The sequence below is a fragment of the Brassica rapa genome, chromosome A09 (assembly GCF_000309985.2).
Source record: "Brassica rapa cultivar Chiifu-401-42 chromosome A09, CAAS_Brap_v3.01, whole genome shotgun sequence".
NCBI classification, from domain to species: domain Eukaryota; kingdom Viridiplantae; phylum Streptophyta; class Magnoliopsida; order Brassicales; family Brassicaceae; genus Brassica; species Brassica rapa.
This window is the reverse complement of record NC_024803.2, coordinates 5,461,598-5,479,071: the sequence shown is the minus strand read 5'-3', so window position 1 is coordinate 5,479,071 and position 17,474 is coordinate 5,461,598. Positions and strand designations below refer to the sequence as shown.

At 36.4% G+C, this 17,474-nt stretch overlaps 5 protein-coding genes across 10 annotated transcripts; 4 read left to right on the top strand and 1 right to left on the bottom strand.

Annotated features, from left to right (window-relative positions):
- Positions 1 to 1,558: 1,558 nt before the first annotated feature.
- LOC103837680 (peroxidase 72) lies at positions 1,559 to 3,335 on the top strand. Its single transcript, XM_009114042.3, has 4 exons — positions 1,559 to 1,844; positions 1,942 to 2,133; positions 2,232 to 2,397; positions 2,719 to 3,335. Exons 1-4 carry the CDS (start codon positions 1,608 to 1,610, stop codon positions 3,135 to 3,137), a joined length of 1,014 nt encoding a protein of 337 aa, XP_009112290.1. The 5' UTR covers positions 1,559 to 1,607; the 3' UTR covers positions 3,138 to 3,335.
- Positions 3,336 to 4,236: 901 nt separating this feature from the next.
- Positions 4,237 to 6,463, top strand: LOC103837681 (folate transporter 1, chloroplastic). Of its 2 annotated transcripts, none has more exons than XM_009114044.3 (10): positions 4,237 to 4,583; positions 4,663 to 4,742; positions 4,818 to 4,894; positions 4,975 to 5,074; positions 5,142 to 5,235; positions 5,298 to 5,371; positions 5,463 to 5,570; positions 5,677 to 5,769; positions 5,879 to 5,946; positions 6,029 to 6,463. In XM_009114044.3, exons 1-10 carry the CDS (start codon positions 4,478 to 4,480, stop codon positions 6,156 to 6,158), a joined length of 930 nt encoding a protein of 309 aa, XP_009112292.1. In that variant the 5' UTR covers positions 4,237 to 4,477; the 3' UTR covers positions 6,159 to 6,463. The 2 variants fall into 2 exon arrangements, with proteins under 2 accessions (XP_009112292.1, XP_009112291.1); XM_009114043.3 differs by having other exon boundaries at positions 5,460 to 5,570.
- A 98-nt stretch (positions 6,464 to 6,561) lies between these two features.
- LOC103837682 (glutaredoxin-C3) lies at positions 6,562 to 7,489 on the bottom strand. The gene is given in 4 exon segments (XM_018654117.2): positions 6,562 to 6,781; positions 6,892 to 7,035; positions 7,038 to 7,141; positions 7,267 to 7,489. Coding segments are annotated over 4 exon segments (486 nt in total). The 5' UTR covers positions 7,449 to 7,489; the 3' UTR covers positions 6,562 to 6,725.
- Positions 7,490 to 10,685: 3,196 nt separating this feature from the next.
- LOC103837683 (GATA transcription factor 5) lies at positions 10,686 to 12,424 on the top strand. Of its 5 annotated transcripts, none has more exons than XM_009114048.3 (3): positions 10,686 to 10,869; positions 11,133 to 11,426; positions 11,510 to 12,424. In XM_009114048.3, the coding sequence occupies exons 2-3, from the start codon at positions 11,136 to 11,138 to the stop codon at positions 12,209 to 12,211; spliced, it is 993 nt and encodes a 330-aa protein (XP_009112296.1). In that variant the 5' UTR covers positions 10,686 to 10,869; positions 11,133 to 11,135; the 3' UTR covers positions 12,212 to 12,424. The 5 variants fall into 5 exon arrangements, with proteins under 5 accessions (XP_009112296.1, XP_018509710.1, XP_009112295.1 ...); XM_018654194.2 differs by having other exon boundaries at positions 10,720 to 10,865; positions 11,119 to 11,426; XM_009114047.3 differs by having other exon boundaries at positions 10,733 to 10,869; positions 11,121 to 11,426.
- Positions 12,425 to 12,745: 321 nt separating this feature from the next.
- LOC103837685 lies at positions 12,746 to 15,837 on the top strand. Its single transcript, XM_009114050.3, has 6 exons — positions 12,746 to 14,059; positions 14,137 to 14,226; positions 14,319 to 14,409; positions 14,854 to 14,942; positions 15,185 to 15,296; positions 15,397 to 15,837. Exons 1-6 carry the CDS (start codon positions 14,024 to 14,026, stop codon positions 15,612 to 15,614), a joined length of 636 nt encoding a protein of 211 aa, XP_009112298.1. The 5' UTR covers positions 12,746 to 14,023; the 3' UTR covers positions 15,615 to 15,837.
- The last annotated feature ends 1,637 nt before the right edge of the window (positions 15,838 to 17,474 follow it).

The following is a 17,474-nucleotide window of genomic DNA, read 5'->3' as shown; positions in this document are numbered from 1 at the left end:
GATTAGAGTTCTTGATCCTAATGGTAGAATATATGTTATTTAATTTTCAATGAATACAGTAGGCATTTTTGGCATGAAATATAACGATTTCCTAAATTAAATTGTTCACCAGCTATAAGAATATTAAGTATGGGGCAAGTTAAAGTTGTAAAAATCGATTTTTATTTAGGATGGCAAAGATGTGGTAGCTAGAAGACTAATAATCAACAATCAATGCATGCATTGTTTTATTATGATGTAACTGGAGTTGAACCGGGTTAAACCGTGACTCTTCGCATATTTTAATGGTTGGTTTTTTTTTTTAAGTCCAGTCCAGAATGACATGGCATAATGGTTGGTTCTGATTATTTTGTTCATGTGGCAAGGCTTAGGAGACTAGGATTTAGCTCCTTTTATATAGTAGGATTCTAATCTGCTCTAATATATTGGTCTTTCATTTGCAGATGTAAGCAAGCTAGCAAATAAAATAAAAATTACTGAAGTAAACAATGGAAGGCGTAGGAAGATTAACAGCAGTATCATGAAAAAGTCTTATTCTCGAAGTTGAATAAAAAGACCAAAAAAAAACTATAGGGAAAAAACTAATTGAAAAGTCTACGTACATCATCAACGCTGTTTGGCCATATTCTAGTAACGTTAATTTGTTCGCTCTTGTTGCACGAAAACAGAAGGAAAAATATTAGATTGTTTGGTTTAGCGAGGGAGAACTATTGAAAAGTCTACGTACATCAACGCTGTTTGGCCATATTTTAGTAAACATTAATTTGTTCGCTTTTGTTGCACGAAAACAAAAGGAAAATATTAGATTGTTTGGTTTAGCGAGGGAGAGCAGTTGAAGCTGTTTCTCAATGATTTTGTCACTATCTACCATTTACTATGTCTTTGTCGTACTCTACCAACCCGAAGCACACCATAAGATTATTACTTTGCTTGTACAATAGTATTTAGCATTGTTTCTTTGTTGATCTCGTCAATGTCAGTCAACCAAGTAAAAAAATACTAATACACGCAATTGTTTTACTAGGGTCTTCTTCGTGTTAATCTCTCGATTTGATATTATCATAAATCCGTAGAAACAACTTTTATGTTTGGTTAAAGTATTGACTACATGAAAGGGTTCAATTTCAATTATTTTTGGGTTAATTTACCACAAAACTCTTAAGAATTATTTTTGTTCTTGTCTTGCTTTGTAAGGTGTCATCATGACATGTGGGTGCCAACAAAAGGCACAATTTTCTTTTCTCTCTTATTCTATGCAATCAGAATTCTTTTGTTGTTTGCTCAAAAAAAAAGAATTCTTTTGTTGCAAACTCAAACTTGAACACAAGTAAAAACATCATGATATGAGTTGACAAATAAAGTGATCATTATTGATGGGCAATGCCCAAAAAAATCTAACAAATCCTGTATTCATACCAATCCTTATGAGAATAATGTATCCATCTAACCCAATATCTAAGATTAGTTACCAACTCCAGCGCTTTTTGAAATGTCCACAAAGTCTACTCTATAAATCCTACCTTTCCATTACAAGAAAATCATCAAGTTACAAGAGAAAACGAGTTAAACCCCAACGAGTACTCATCAAGAAAAAGAATTCTCAAAAAATGGCAGCATCATTGAACATTCTTATCGTAGCTGTAGTCTCCCTTATCGCCTTCTCTCCTCTTTGTTTGTGTTCCAAAGCCTACGGAAGTGGAGGCTATCTCTTCCCGCAGTTCTACGATCACTCATGTCCTAAAGCTCAAGAGATTGTTCAGACCATTGTCGCTAAAGCATTCGCACAGGATCCTCGCATGCCTGCCTCGTTGCTTAGACTCCATTTCCACGATTGTTTCGTGAAGGTTTAATCCTTAGCAACTTCTCAAACATTAACTAGCTATATAATAAATACTCCAATTAATCTTATACCTATTTTTCTCTTTGTGATTGATGCTCCAGGGGTGTGATGCTTCCATACTATTGGACAACAGTGGAACCATAATCAGCGAGAAACGATCAAACCCTAACCGAAACTCAGCCCGTGGTTTCGAACTCATCGAAGAAATCAAACGTGCCTTAGAACAAGAGTGTCCTGAAACAGTTTCTTGTGCTGATATCTTGGCTCTCGCGGCTAGAGACTCGACCGTCATTGTAAGTCATCATTGTTCATTAACTATAAGAAAAAAAAAACAAATTATTTGATTATTAAAAAATTAATTAGTTCGACACATGAAACAATATGCATACAGACAGGTGGACCGAGCTGGGAAGTACCTCTAGGGAGAAGAGACGCGAGAGGAGCAAGCTTGAGTGGTTCCAACAACGACATTCCTGCTCCCAACAACACATTTCAAACCATCCTCACTAAGTTCAAGCGTCAAGGCCTCAATCTCGTTGATCTTGTCTCACTCTCTGGTAATATATCCATCCATCTTAATTACACAAATACATTTGTAAGAACTTACCTATACTGATCCACCCAGTAAAATTCTTAACCCCTTTTTACTAGTCTTTTTTTTTTTTGAAGTATTGTAACTGTTTCTGAAAAGATTCATAATGCGTTATGCGGACGTAGAAGGGCTTACAAAATGATACATTAGCTTTGCTGATTTGAAAACAAAAATAAAACTCCCTTAGAAAAACCCATAAGTATTGACGTTATATATAGCCTTGCTGATTAAAATTTTCCTTGTAATATTTAGAAGTCCTGAACGCTTTTGTTTATATGATTTGCAGGAAGTCACACCATAGGAAACTCGAGGTGTACAAGTTTCCGACAGAGGTTATACAACCAGTCTGGCAACGGAAAGCCTGATCTAACCTTAAACCAATACTACGCTTCCATGTTGCGCAAGCAGTGTCCAAGATCAGGCGGTGACCAAAACCTCTTCTTCCTCGACTTCGCGACGCCCTTCAAGTTCGACAACCACTACTTCAAGAACCTGATAACGTACAAAGGGCTATTGAGCTCAGACGAGGTACTGTTCACGAAGAACAGAGAGTCGAGGGAGCTGGTGAAGCTGTATGCGGAGAATCAAGAGGCCTTCTTCGAGCAGTTCGCGAAATCGATGGTGAAGATGGGGAATATATCTCCATTGACGGGAGGGAGGGGAGAGATCAGGAGAATCTGTCGGAGGGTTAACCATGCTTATTAATCAAATCCTTTATACGTAAAACTCATGGTTTAGTCTCATGCATCTGTTTGGGCGCATGGACGTGTTTCTTTTGGCTTTTTGCATGTATAAAATGTGTGTATTGTATGATTTTGTTTTCGGAAGAAGATTGTGTGTTTTGTTTCGAGTGTATTTGGTGTTTTCTTAATTTTCAGGATCCCAATTTTTAACGTGCATAAATCATCATGATACTGAATTATGGATAAACGACCAACATCGCAACTTTCATATAATAACAAATTTCATATAACAAATGTACACAATCTTTTAACCTCAGTCATAATTCATACAATCAAAGTATCTAAACTTATTACCCTCAAATCAGAAAGATCGAATCCTGAAACCACACAAACGAAAGTTTAACTTGATTATAATGTTTTAGAACCTAAACCGCACCTAAACCAAAATCAGAATCAAATTTAAAACCAGACCCACACCTCATATCCAACTTCAGACCCGACCTAAAATCCTATTCAAGCTTAAAAAAAAATCCCCAAATCGATTTCATAATCTACTAACCCTATATCAAAAAATCCATGAATCGATGTTTGGTTTCTACAGAAAAAAAAAGAGGGAGACAAATAGACAATATCAACAATAAGAGAGAGAGAGAGAGACACAAACAACAACTGAGGAGCAATAACTCGGGTCAGGTTTATTAGGTCGAGCTAATCCAGTTTAGATTTTCTAATTGGGTTGTTTTAGTTTTAATTTGGTTAGTTATTGGTTAAGTTTTAAAACAAAGAATACTAAATCAAATTTAAACCACTATTTGTCGGTTTTAGTTCTTTCTTTAAATTAATTTTGTATGGTTTCGGGTTTCGATATTCTGATTGTGTGGTAATAAGTTTAAATACTTCATTTGTGTGCAATTATGATGAGGTTGAAAAATTGTGTATATTTGTTACTACATGAAAGTAAGTCGTTAGCCCCTGAATTATCGATCAAAGTAAAGTATTGGGGTGTGTTTAGGAGCATTACAAAAGTTAGGGTCGAATGTTAAATGCTGGTTGAAGAATAGGGATCTTCGCGGGAATAATAAAAAAAAGTGCACTTTGGAGCTATTTGGGCCTCCAAAGAGAGGCTGAAAGTACATTTGGGCTTGGGTCTTGGTAGACGACGAAGAACAGTAACGATTAGACGATGTCGTATTGAAGAAACACACACAGAGTCTGAGTCGGAGATCATACCGGAGGGCGACGAATATTTCCATCAGCTGTCCTTTTGCTCTTCTTTACTCGCCGGATGTGTCTTTTAACTTCCGATTAACTCTGTACTCAATAGCCCTCAGGTCATATTGATCCAATTCAAGTATTCTTTCGATGGTGGCGCCTTGGCAGTGGGAAAACGGCACCGCCGGCGCCGTCGCGGGATTCACCACCGTTGCTGCGATGCACCCACTTGATGTTGTTCGTACGAGGTTCCAAGGTCTCATTTTTCCACTCCCCCTCCCTGTGAACTGACCCAAAAAAGTCATTTTTTGTTTGTTTGAACTTGATTGAAACAGTGAACGAGGGGAGAGGGTTAAGTAGTCTCCCGACGTACAAGAACACAGCTCACGCTCTCTTCACCATTACCCGTATCGAGGTTAAAGACAAGAAACTCCCTTACTTTTCTTGAAATGTTCACTCTCCACTCAACGTTTCTTATAATCATCTGTAGGGATTGAGAGGACTTTATGCAGGTTTCTTCCCTGCTGTCATCGGTTCTACTCTTTCATGGAGCTTATACTTCTTTTTGTGAGTATCTCTTATGATTTTGTTGCGGTGATTCTGTTTTAAATATCTCTCCTCAACACATCTCTGTTGTGTTTCTATAGTTATGGAAGAGCCAAACAGAGATACGCTAGAGGCGGCAGGGACGATGAGAAACTCAGCCCTGCTCTTCACCTTGCTTCTGCTGCTGAAGCTGGAGCCTTGGTGAGTGTAACTGACTGACACCTTTTAAAACATCTATCTCTTTATCTCATGCTTATAATATTTTCAGGTCAGTTTATGCACAAATCCTATTTGGCTTGTCAAAACAAGACTACAGCTTCAGACACCTCTTCATCAAACCCGACCTTACTCCGGCCTATTAGGTCTGAATATTACAGTTTTGATTCTTTAGTGTTCTTTTCTGAATGTTTGTGAATTTTCACAGATGCCTTTAGAACCATAATGAAAGAGGAAGGACCCAGGGCTCTCTACAAGGGTATTGTCCCTGCTCTTGTACTGGTTAGTCACTATCTTTTTCTCCTGTTGTATCAGCTCATGAAGATACCATAAGCTCCACAGGTTTTGATTCTGATAAAAGTTTATTCAGCAGGTTTCTCATGGTGCTATTCAGTTCACAGCGTATGAAGAACTCCGTAAAGTCATTGTGGATTTCAAAGAAAGGAGAAGAAAATCTGAATCCACCGCTGATAATTTATTGGTACAGAGTTTCCTCTGCTTCTTCACACCCTACATTGTGGATGCTTAGGCTATATATAGGACCCAATAATCTTAATACCCACCACCCGCCTATCCTTTTGCATTAGAACTCGGCAGATTATGCTGCACTTGGAGGCTCCTCCAAAGTCGCTGCAGTTCTTCTTACATACCCCTTTCAGGTTATTCGAGCAAGATTACAGGTACCACCTATATCGATCATGTCTTCACTCTTATTATCATTAGCTCGTTATCTTTTGGCAAATATGTGAGGTGTGATTGTCATAAACATTCCTCTGTTGTTTTGTTCAGCAACGACCTAGTACCAACGGAATGCCAAGATATATAGACAGCTTACATGTCATAAGAGAAACCGCAAGGTCAGAGAGCATATTTTGGTCTTTGATTGTATTTGAATATATGTTATTTATTTTGTTGAATGAATCTTGTCTTCACCTGCAGATTTGAGGGTTTCAGAGGTTTCTACAAGGGTTTAACTGCTAACCTTTTGAAAAATGTGCCTGCTTCTTCCATCACATTCATTGTGTTTGAAAACGTTCTGAAGTTGCTGAAACAACCTCCATCGAAATAAAGCAACAGAAGGATCAGGTTGACAGCAGCTTTAAAGACAGCTTCCTCCTCTTTTAGAGAATACTATGTCGGAAGCCATTGCACTAGGGGCATTCATCCAACTTTCTCCAAGAACCAAGAGGGAACACCAAGCGCTCTTCAAGGATTCTGGCCACCAGAAAAGTCCCAAACCTCTTTCCTAATAGACCACTAGTATTGTGTTTTGAAAGGGGAATGCAGTCTCATAAAACATATGTCGCCTATAAGCCAAGAAAGCTGGTAGACTTGTTGAACTAAGACTAGTCAAAATCATCATTGTTATTTTTATTTCTCCTAATTTGAGTTTGGCGTATGAAGCATTCGCTAATAACGCACACAAGTATGGGATCTATAAGCCAAAGAATCAATAGATCAACACGATAAAGGAAAGATAAAAGAGTTAATACCAAGCCCCATCATAACTTTATTATATATAAGGAGCAAAACCAAGTCAGTAAACATGTGACACACCAATTCATTGATTCAAGTTTACTACCAAAGATTCTTCTATTCTTTTAAATCACAACATAAGTTCCAGCTTCTGAAAAGTCTAACTAGCAGCAAGAAGCTTTTGCAACTGACCATTCTCCACAGAATCTGCAAGATCTGAAGCAAGAAAAAAAGCAGGTGACTTTAAAGTTTGAAAAAAGGAAAGCTGCATCCAGATTGTTTTTGATAAAGAGATTAGAAAAAGGAAAAAACTTTGAGATTAATACCATCAGAGCCACCAATATGCTTGCCGTTAACAAAAACTTGGGGGACGGTACGGCGACCAACAAATTCCAGAAGCTCGTACTGTATTTTATCTCCGTCCTCTGCACACACAAAAAGGACAAGTTGTTTTTGTTGTAAAAAAACAAAGAGAATGGGGACAAAACAAAGAGATACATACCTCTGAGATCAAGCTCCACGACAAAAGGCTGTTCCTTAAGTTCTCTGAAAATGCGTTTCGAGCGCAAGCAATACCTAAAGAGCAAAAGTCAAACGAAACAAAATCAAAGTCAGAACGATCAAATTCGGATTCTAAGGGGTGCGGATTAAAACTAATATGAATCCTGATTTAATTCCAGGGACAAGAAAGGAAAAATTACGGGCAGTAGGACTTGGAGAAGATGACAATCTTGTTGGACAATATGGCGTTCTGCACGAATGCAGCCACCGATTTCTCAGCTCCTGCAGAGATTGACAGATCGCTGAGAACCACCGCTAGTATTAGGAGTATGTGAACCGCCGTGACTTCAACACGGCGAGGACGGTGCCCAACCATCGCCATTCGCTCACCAACAAACAACAATGATGTGGCCTATGTCATAGATCAACAAAGGAAATATACTATTAAATGATCTAAGGCCTCATTTTAAGGCCCAATTACAAATGAACTGTGAAATGTAATAATAATGGGCCTCTCAAAAGGTTTAAAATCACAGCAAAATGATTGGTTCTCAAAAGTCAACACTAATAGTAGTGACCACGTCCTCTTGTCTCATAATCTTTCACATTCAGTACAGCTTTTCAAAATATTTAAGATTCTTTTATATACAAGACAAAGTAACAATTTTAGTTGGTTTTTGTTCTTTTATTGAAACCAAATTCGTAATGGAGGTAGAAAAGTCTATACCACGGACATCGTGACAAAATTGAATGACTTTCTCGCGCTCTAACGCAGTTGTGAGCCGCTCCGAGTTAGAATCCGAATGCATACAGCCAAACAATTTATTTTATGAAATTGTTGGTACGGTCCATAAAAGATGGAAGACTGACTGAAACGTCCTAGTTGGTTTGGAGATTTCAAAAAGTGGCTAACAATGCTCTCGTGGGGTGGGGCGTATAGCTCCGATCCCTCTCAGAGATTCTCTACTTTTCTTCTTTTTCTTCTTCTTAATTTGACATTTCGAATTCTGAAAAGGAAACAAACGAAAACATAAGACACAACTCAGCTGTGCCGACTGATAAGTCGAGGGTTGTTCGGTCATTTACATCTGACCCATTGTTCTCTATATTGTTATCGTTGAAAATGCAAAGGGTGATTTATGAGCCCGCCGGTAAGAATTTAGGAGATATAAACCGGGCTTCATGGTCTGGTGGTAAAGGAACCTCGGCTGAGGTGCCCGCCATCATGAGTTCGAGTTCCGATCACAGCGGATTTGACATGGTTTTCGTTTGGTCTCCAAGACCTTTTTCACCAGTTCCGGTTAAATGCGGTGGGATAGTCGAACTAATTGAGAGGTCCGGATATCTGGATTATAAAAAAAAAAAATTTAGGAGATATAAGCGTAAATTAGGCACAAAAGATCGAGTCAATATGAAAGCTGATAGATTAGCTGTCAGGGAATTCTGATTGGTCGGCTCACGTCAAATGCATGAGACACAGCCATATGGAGCACGGCACGTCAGCATAATACGTGGCTACTGCTTCTCAAGCCGGCGGCTCGGCTCCTCGGAGTGTTGAAAAATCAACTTTCTTAAAACTAAGTCCATCCATGAATGCATTTATCTATTGTTTTATCACTTACTATACGACTCGGTAACGTTACGTGTAATTCTTACCGTGCAAAACCAATTTTTCTTCAAAATTTTCCTGTTCAAAATCCTGAAAAAGTATTGCCTATAAACTGTTTTTTGAACAATTGCTCGTCTGCTTTGGTAATCATCACATATTTTCCAATGTTGAGGAGATCTGTTTCAATTCAACATGCACAATTGCACATTCTATATTGTATACAAAATACATGCAAAATGCTAAAACTATATTGTTTAAGTAAATGTCGATAGCAAATACTGTAATTATTTCTACAGCTTGAACAATGGTGACATACAAAATCTAAAAATTTATTTCCATCTATAGCAATGATTAATAGCTACAAATACTAGAAGAGAATCTGTACCAATTTGTGTAAGGTAGAGGAAAAGATAAAGGAATCTCCATAGATATTTTTTTTCTTTATGTGTGAATTGTGATGTCTTGATAGATAGATTGTTTCTTAGATGAATACTTTTATTTTGGGAAAATCGCATAAAAAACCTTGAAAGTGTCACTTACTAGCACTTTAAACCTTGAACTTTTTTCACTATCACTTTTAACCTTCAAAGTGACATTTTTATCATAAAAAACCTCCAAAGAAGAAAAATGACCTGCTGAACAGGTTAAAAACAATTTTTTTTTCAAAAAATAATTATTTAATTAATAAATAAACAAAAAAATTAATAAAAATCGAAAAATTAAACAAAAAACTCATAAATTAAAAAAAAGTGAGAAAAATAAATAACGATTTAGAAAATTAAATAAAAAATAACTAAACATTCAAAAATAAATAAGAACAAATTAAAATAGAGAAAAAATAATAATAAATTTCAAAAATTCAAAATTCAAAAAAGTCTTTTTTTTTCATTTCAAATATAATGTCGGAAATTATCATTGGAGATATGCCAAAAACCGTCATTGGAGATATGTCGGAAATAACGGTTTTTGGCATATCTCCAATGATACGGTTTTTGACATATCTCCAATGATAATTTCTGACATTATATTTGAAAATGAATGTTGAATTTTCATTTTTTTTTGAAATTTATGATTTTTTTTTATTTTTCTCCATTTTAAATTGATCTTATTTATTTTTTGAATTTTTTTGTTATTTTTTATTTAATTTTTTAAATATTTATTTATTTTTTGAATTTTTTGAATTCATGAGTTTTTTGTTTAATTTTTCGATTTTTATTAATTGTTTTGTTTATTTTATTAATTAAATAATTATTTTTTGAAAAAAAAACTGTTTTTAACATGTTCAGCCGGTCATTTTTTTTTTTGGAGGTTTTTTATGATAAAAATGTCACTTTGAAGGTTAAAAGTGTTAGTGAAAAAAATTCAAGGTTTAAAGTGCTAGTAAATGACACTTTCAAGGTTTTTTTTTTATGCGATTTTCCCCTTTTATTTTATTTGTTGGGTTAGTTTGAATGATTGTCTCGCGGTGTGTTAGAAGGACAAAAGCTGGCCCGCCAATTTGTCTTGGGTTTCTGCATCATCCCAGTTCACACTTTACCTTTACTCACAAGACATGCTTTTGCTCCATAAAGGTTTTTTTTTGCTCCTCGCTAATCAAAGTTTAAAATATTAATGGCCACATTTAACTTTTAACTAAAAGAAAGCAAAAATCAAAACCAGTGAGAGCGGGATGGATAATTACCAAGATGAGCGGCGATCAACGCGGTCAAGGGCCTACAGGGAAAACGGTACTCTTTTTTCCTTTGTTTGTTTACCTAAAAAGTAAAAAAAAAAAATGAACGGTAAGTTTACAGACAAAGGAAAGAAATGAGAAGCAAGCTGGAGATATATATAGTCTAATTCAAAAGGGTTGTCAAATATAATCTTGATTACACATTATGAACGGTAAGTTTATTTTATGTATCTTTTATAAAAGTAAAGACGCGTTGAATTTATAAAAAAAGAATCTAAGTGATACAAATTTATAGATTTATTACCGGTTGTGTATAATTTATTATTATAAAAAAAAAGGTGAAAAGAGATAAGAAAGGAGGGAGTTTCAAGCAGAGAAGGGTGAGGCTAAGATTACGAAATTGAATGCTTTACCAAACTCACAAAACAAAACCATCTCTCTTTGACCCTCTTTTCATATCTTTCTTCTCACCGCCGCTCCTTCCTCCCTTCTCTCTTGCCCCTTCCCCTCTCTCTCTCTCAGGTATCTTTTTTTCCTATCCACGCTCTTAGAATTTGCTTCGCTTGTTACGTTTTCAGTCTCGTCACTGACTCTCTTTGTGGGTCGTTTGTGTGTCGTCACTTCTTTTTGGGGTTCGTGTTTTTTTTTTATCTCTTGGAATTGATAACACGAATGAACGCTTTTTATTTAACGTTTCGTTTAAAAAGAATGTTAAATTCATTTGGTGAGTTTCGATAATAAAAAAGATGTTATGTTTCTTGGTTAATGTTTAGGTTTCTGTATAGGTAATGGAACGTGTTGAAGCAGCGTTGAAAAGCAGTGTAAGGAAAGACATGGCTTTCAAAACGACCCTGCCCGTTTACGAAGACTTTCTCGCCGTCACCACCGCCGAGGATTTCTCCGTCGACGACTTCTTCGACTTGTCTAACGACAGCGTTTTCACTGAAGAAGAGGCTGAACCCAAGACTCACCAAGAGATGCTCCATGTTTCCTCCCAAGAACCACATGACAAAGGAGACGCTCTTCGCCTGAATAATGACGGGTTTGGGTCTCTCCCTCCAAGCGAACTCTCCGTACCGGTAAATTTAATAACATTTTAATACACTGGATAAAGTTTTATTCCCTAATTATTCTCTGACTTTTTTTTTTTTTTTGTTAAAAGACGGATGAATTAGCGGAGCTTGAGTGGCTATCCCATTTTGTAGAGGATTCATTCACTGAATATTCTGCTCCAAATCTCACCGGAACCCCGACTGAAAAACCGGCTTGGTTAACCGGTGACCGGAAACACCCTGTGACTCCTGTCACACATGACTCGTGTTTCAAGTCCCCTGTTCCTTCCAAATCCCGTACCAAACGCAACCGGAATGGAACCAACTTCTGGTCGCTTGGCTCGTCGTCCTCTTCAGGCCCTTCGTCCTCGAACTCAACTTCCTCCTCCTCTTCGGATCCTTCCAACACGTGGTTCTCTGGCGCCGAGCTGCTCGAACCAGTCTTCACGTCAGAGAAACCACCGGTTCCGAAAAAGCATAAGAAAAGGTCAGCAGAGTCTGTTTACAGCGGCCAGCTAGTGCTGCAGCAGCCCTCTCGACGGTGCAGCCACTGCGGAGTTCAGAAAACGCCGCAGTGGCGAGCTGGACCTTTGGGAGCCAAGACGCTGTGCAATGCGTGCGGGGTTCGGTTTAAGTCGGGTCGGTTACTACCAGAATACAGACCCGCTTGTAGTCCGACATTTTCAAGCGAGCTCCACTCTAACCACCACCGCAAAGTCATGGAGATGCGGCGGAAAAAGGAGCCAACGGATGATAACGAAACCGGTTTAAACCAGCTGGTTCAGTCCCCACAAGCTGTACCAAGTTATTGAAGAAACAAGGCCTCGACATTAGAGCAGAGAGTTAGGAATCGGCCCGGTTCAGTCAGCTGTAGCCTCGAGTTAGTATCTCATTGACTTTTTGTATATTACTTTTGATATTCTTAGCATTTACTTTTTTTTGTTTGCTACCGTAATTTGGAATTTCATGCTAGGAGTGTAGGTAAGTTTTCAGTTTAAATTTTCCCATTTCATCATTCTTATGCACTATCGCTTAATGTTTGCTTACAAGATGATTCTGCTAAGTTACGCTTAGAAAATTTGAATTTTATTTGAAACCGTTCCAATTTGGTTTACAACTTTAACTCTAAGAGAAGGTTGCACTAATGAATGAACCACACCAATGTGACACATTATCCAGTAAATCATGGACAAGCGACATGTTGCATTGTCCTTTTCTAAATAAATTTAGATGGTGAATCAATAGACCATACCCTCTTCAAATATGCAGCTGGTTAAGAAAAGAAAAAAAACCCACTAAATTCATGGAAGTATAATTTTGAGGTGTGTGCCCACGTTATAGGACCTAGGAGGTTAGTGAGGCCCAACAAGACATGTTGGTGTAGAAACATTCTTATCGTTCGTTCACATTATTTATCTTCGCTCATTTTAGCTTCTTCTAAGTAGAACTTCCGATAGGAGGCCTGAGCGTTCGGTTACCCGTTAGCGTTCAGATATGGATTTTTTAGATTTCAGTTTTCTTTTATAAGTTCAATTCTAATAAATTTGCAAATACATGTCGGGCTTAGATATAACGCATCAAATTCGGATCAGTTTTGTATCACATCATAAAATTCATAAAGTAACTATATATCATTTGGATTCGGATTATATTGGATCGGTTGGGATATACCCGAAATAAAATCTAAAATTTAAAAGCAAAACATAAAAAATATATACTTATTTATATATAATTAACTATTTAAGGTATATATTTAAATTTTAAATACTTATTGTTAGATACCATATCAAAATAAATATGAAAAATTGAATATTTGAAGTATATATTCATGTTTCATATAATTATATTGTAAATTAGTTTTGACATTCAGAACGGGTTTTTTGGATATCTTTTCGGATTTTTCAATTTTTCTCGGTTTTTCAGGTTACATGTTCAGTTTCGGTTAATAACTCTTTGGATTCAGATCATTTGGTTATTTTTTTTACATTTCAAACCGGATATGAATTGCGTTTTTTGGTTCAGATTTCGTATTGCGGATTTTATGCGCATGCCTAGCTAACGGTAAACTCAACTAAAACCAACATAAGACAAGGACAACTAACACAAAATCCAAAAAAAAAAAGACTCAACTTCTAATACATTGAATTTTGTTTCATGTTGAAATAGGAGTTGAGTTATCAATTTTTCAAAAGAAGTAACTCAAAATTATAACTCAAGGATAACACACTATAACTCAAAAAATTTAAACTAATTCATGATTAATAACATTTTTCAGTTATGCTCCTAACTCACCAATCAAACCCTTCATAAATAACCTTGTATTTTGTTTTTCTTAATGGGCCCAAATAACATGGGCTCTGTCAGTGAACCATGGTTGAGTCTGATGCTTTGTCTCCCCACCCATTAAAGTACAAGGAGCTGCCAATTCCACCGTGAAAAGAGGATATTTTTGTTGTTGGTGGAAACGGCAGGCTGTTGGCTTGCAAATTCCCGAAACGTCAAGATACTGCTGTCTCTTAAGTTGAAATGGTTCATCTCTCTATGATTCTCCTCCCCAACCGTGGGCCTGCCGAAACAAACAAACGATTGGATTCCAAAGTTCTTCTTCTTCTGAGTAGCAGCAGATGGGAGCATCAGATTCAACGATATTAGGCGCTCAGGTAACTGAGATTTGGCGATTTGACCCCTCAGCTATCAAGGTTAATCCTCAAAAACTGAATTGAATATATTTTTACAGGAAAAGGGTGGTGGAGATGTGATATCGACAATCTCTCAACGATCCGAAAGAGTGGATCCCGTTCTCGAGAATCTTAAATCACTCGCCGTCGTGAGTTTTCCTCCAGATCGGAATCAAGAGGTTTTCTTTTTAGATGAAAACATTTGTTGATAGGTTTAAGATTTTGAATAATATTTTGGCAGAGTAGGCCAATATTGAAGTCAGCTCCTCCCAGAGAAAGTAGCTTAACGGACATCTTAGTTAGGAAAGCTTTATCGTCTTCCTCTTCTTCCTGTGAGTCTTTTTTTTTTTTTTAAATCCACATTACCCTATCTCGTCTGTTTGCTATTCCCGCGAGCGATTGTATTAACAACTTGGTCTAACTGTTGATCATTCGGGAAACAAGAGGAACTAATAAAAAATGAATGTAGGGGAATAAAAGAGCAGAAATAAAAAAGAATGATTGTTTTTTATCAAATTTAATAAGAAATAATTTTGTTCTATGATTCTCTACAAAAAAAAAGGAATAAAAAAGAATGATAGGGAATTATTATTCCTTGTGTATTAACTTTTTTTAGAAACGCATTATTCCTCGCCGTTTTCTGGTCACCATTCGTACTTTGTTTTGTTTAGGAAGATAAGGAAACATTTTCTTTTTCACAAAATAATGGATTATACACACCTCTCATTTCTTTCTTTTTCCAAATCTTAATTTATTGCTCTTATGTTTCCCAACAGATACGGTGGATCCTCAAATACTTGCTGAGCTCTTCTCCATTTACCGTGAATGGCAAGATAGCAAAGCTCAAGAAATAACTAACAGACAGGTCTGCCCTTCTTCCTTTTTACCCTTATTAAGTGTCTGTTCGGATTCATGGACTCTAGATATTTCTGGAAGACTAATTGAAAGAGACACCATGATTATTATGTTAGTTACGTTCACTAGAATGTTGCATTTTCTTAGGCTCATATTTTTTTTTAGTGAATTGCAACTGAACATTCTGTTCTTCTCAAACTTTGGCTTCACCAATCATGGGGAAATTAAATATAACATTGTTTGTATCTCTAGGAAGATATAGAAAACAAGATAGAAGTGGCAGATGCTTTGGCTTCTAAACTTGTACAGAGGTTTAACCACTCCGTTTCTGCTATGAGGACCACTTCCCACCATTTATCTCAAGGTACATATCCTATATCATCCCTTGTTTCAGTCTACAAGATACATGTCCCTGACACTAGACTGCCTTCTCCAGTTTATCTCACCGGTGGAAATGTTTTCAGTTCATGGGTTGCAGGTGGAGTTTGGGGAGCTTAAAGGAAGGTTGACAGAGGTGATCAACAACTGTGATACCTTATGTAAAAGAATTAATGCTGAGGGACCTCAATCTCTAAGGTCAACAGTGACTCCCTTTACTCTTGCACCACCTGATTTAGTCAGTATGAACACTACTACTACCCTGTCTTCTGAACACGAGGAAATAAGAGTCATTACTCGGTAATTGTAGGTTAATTAGTGAATCGGAATTCATATTTTTGTAGTTTTTTTTTCCGAGTTGTATGTATAATCGCTCGGTACAATAGGAAGCCATTCTTGTTTTGTAGGGTAGTTATTATATAACTAGTGTTACCCCCATGCTATGCATGGGTTAATTTGCTGTTTTAAAAATTATTTGATCGCTGACATAATTGTAATTAAAATAAATATTACTTTAAAATATTATATGAACAGTGGCACATAATTTTAGAAGTAACTGCACGGAAACAAAGAGATTGAAGTGGTAAAAAATTAGCATATTATTATAAAATGATACATGTTAATTTGTAGTTTAAATATTTATTATTCAATAAAAGATCATCGACATTTTATGTTAATTTACCTAACATATATTTTTATAAAGCAAACATTTGAACATAATTAACCCATAATATTTATTTTAATAGTTTGTTGAATTTATAAAATTAAAATTACAACATTTCTTTGATTTTTACTGAGCTACAATGAATTGTCCAGCAATAAATGATTAAATTCCAGCTACAATAAATATTAATTAAAGTAAATTCACCTTTGTATTCCGAAAAGAAAAAGCTCCATGATACGTCTGTCGTAGTTTTATGGTCGAACTCAATTGAAGTGGTGATTGCTGAAAAGTAATTGATTCAACAAAAGAAACATTAATTAAGCAACAAATATTAAGGAGTAAAAAATAGGTAAAACCTTTTCTGTCATGCCAAAACCTGATGCTTCCATTTGTCCCCTTTGACTGACTGAAAATTCACTGCGTGTGAGTGTAGTCATGGACTTTCCACGAGATTTTTTTTTATTATGCTCCTTCACATCTCTCAAAACTATTGCTTCAAGAGTCTGTAAATCATTAGATTGAGAAAGTTTCTAAGCTATTGTAATAGTCAAAAATAGAATCTCTTCAAAATCAATGTACCCGTATCTTGCCATAATTCCACTGTATCAATCTAAAATCTTGTCGATAATGGATTTCTAGATATTAATCCATGTGATAAATAATAAAAGCTTTGAATTGCTGCAAAAAAAAAGATCATGAACCCTAACCGTAGATATGAAAATGGATAATGGAGATTGATAGAAATAAGGGAAAAGAAAGCACAAAGTAAATCATTAGATCAGAGTTTATATAGGAAAAATAAACAGTTTGAAGTCATGATCATTTAACTATAAACGTGGATGTGATATTTTGAGAAAAAGTAGGATAAAGTTGCTGAAAATTAGGGGTTGATGAGAAATTTATTTTAATCAATTTTTTTTTAAAACATTTTCCACATGTCAAATTCTGATTTGTTAGGTGACTTGTGCTTTAGTATATAAGTTGTGTTTTAGTATATAAGGGATACGCTATGTTTGCCTATGATGCAAAAAAAAATCCAGAGTGGATGATGAGGATTTGCAGTTTATCGACTTGAGCAGCTTTGAAACAAGAAAATGAAAAAACTTGAAAACAGAATTTTAGATCCAGTTACAAACAACAAAAAGGCAGATAATGATAAGACTCTGTTTTTGGAGAATAAGGTTGCTGCTGAGCGTCAATGTAGCCAGCATCAACGAGCACTTTCTCCCGCTTAGCCATCTCCAAATCTTCGTCCACCATCATCTTCACCAGCTACTCGAACCCTACTTTAGGCTTCCACTTCAACACCTCCTTTGCCTTGCTCGCGTCTCCTTTCAAATTGTCAACCTCCGTAGGCCTGAAGTACCTCTTGTCTATCTCCACGTGGTCTTTCCAATTGAACCCCACGTACCCGAACGACAGCTCCAGAAACTCCTCGACGGTGTGCGACTTCTCAGTTGCCACCACATAGTCAGGTGAATATTTCTACGGCTTAAGTAA

Excerpts from the sequence above, each read along its gene's own strand:
- LOC103837680 (XM_009114042.3), top strand. The coding sequence starts at position 1,608 with ATGGCAGCATCATTGAACATTCTTATCGTAGCTGTAGTCTCCCTTATC. Across the intron at positions 2,134-2,231 it reads CTAGAGACTCGACCGTCATT|ACAGGTGGACCGAGCTGGGA; the intron begins GTAAGTCATCAT and ends ATATGCATACAG. Across the intron at positions 2,398-2,718 it reads TGATCTTGTCTCACTCTCTG|GAAGTCACACCATAGGAAAC; the intron begins GTAATATATCCA and ends TATGATTTGCAG.
- LOC103837681 (XM_009114043.3), top strand. The coding sequence starts at position 4,478 with ATGGTGGCGCCTTGGCAGTGGGAAAACGGCACCGCCGGCGCCGTCGCG. Across the intron at positions 4,895-4,974 it reads TGGAGCTTATACTTCTTTTT|TTATGGAAGAGCCAAACAGA; the intron begins GTGAGTATCTCT and ends GTGTTTCTATAG. Across the intron at positions 5,947-6,028 it reads GTCATAAGAGAAACCGCAAG|ATTTGAGGGTTTCAGAGGTT; the intron begins GTCAGAGAGCAT and ends CTTCACCTGCAG.
- LOC103837685 (XM_009114050.3), top strand. The coding sequence starts at position 14,024 with ATGGGAGCATCAGATTCAACGATATTAGGCGCTCAG. Across the intron at positions 14,227-14,318 it reads ATCTTAAATCACTCGCCGTC|AGTAGGCCAATATTGAAGTC; the intron begins GTGAGTTTTCCT and ends ATATTTTGGCAG. Across the intron at positions 14,943-15,184 it reads AAGAAATAACTAACAGACAG|GAAGATATAGAAAACAAGAT; the intron begins GTCTGCCCTTCT and ends TTGTATCTCTAG.
- LOC103837683 (XM_009114048.3), top strand. The coding sequence starts at position 11,136 with ATGGAACGTGTTGAAGCAGCGTTGAAAAGCAGTGTAAGGAAAGACATG. Across the intron at positions 11,427-11,509 it reads CAAGCGAACTCTCCGTACCG|ACGGATGAATTAGCGGAGCT; the intron begins GTAAATTTAATA and ends TTTTGTTAAAAG.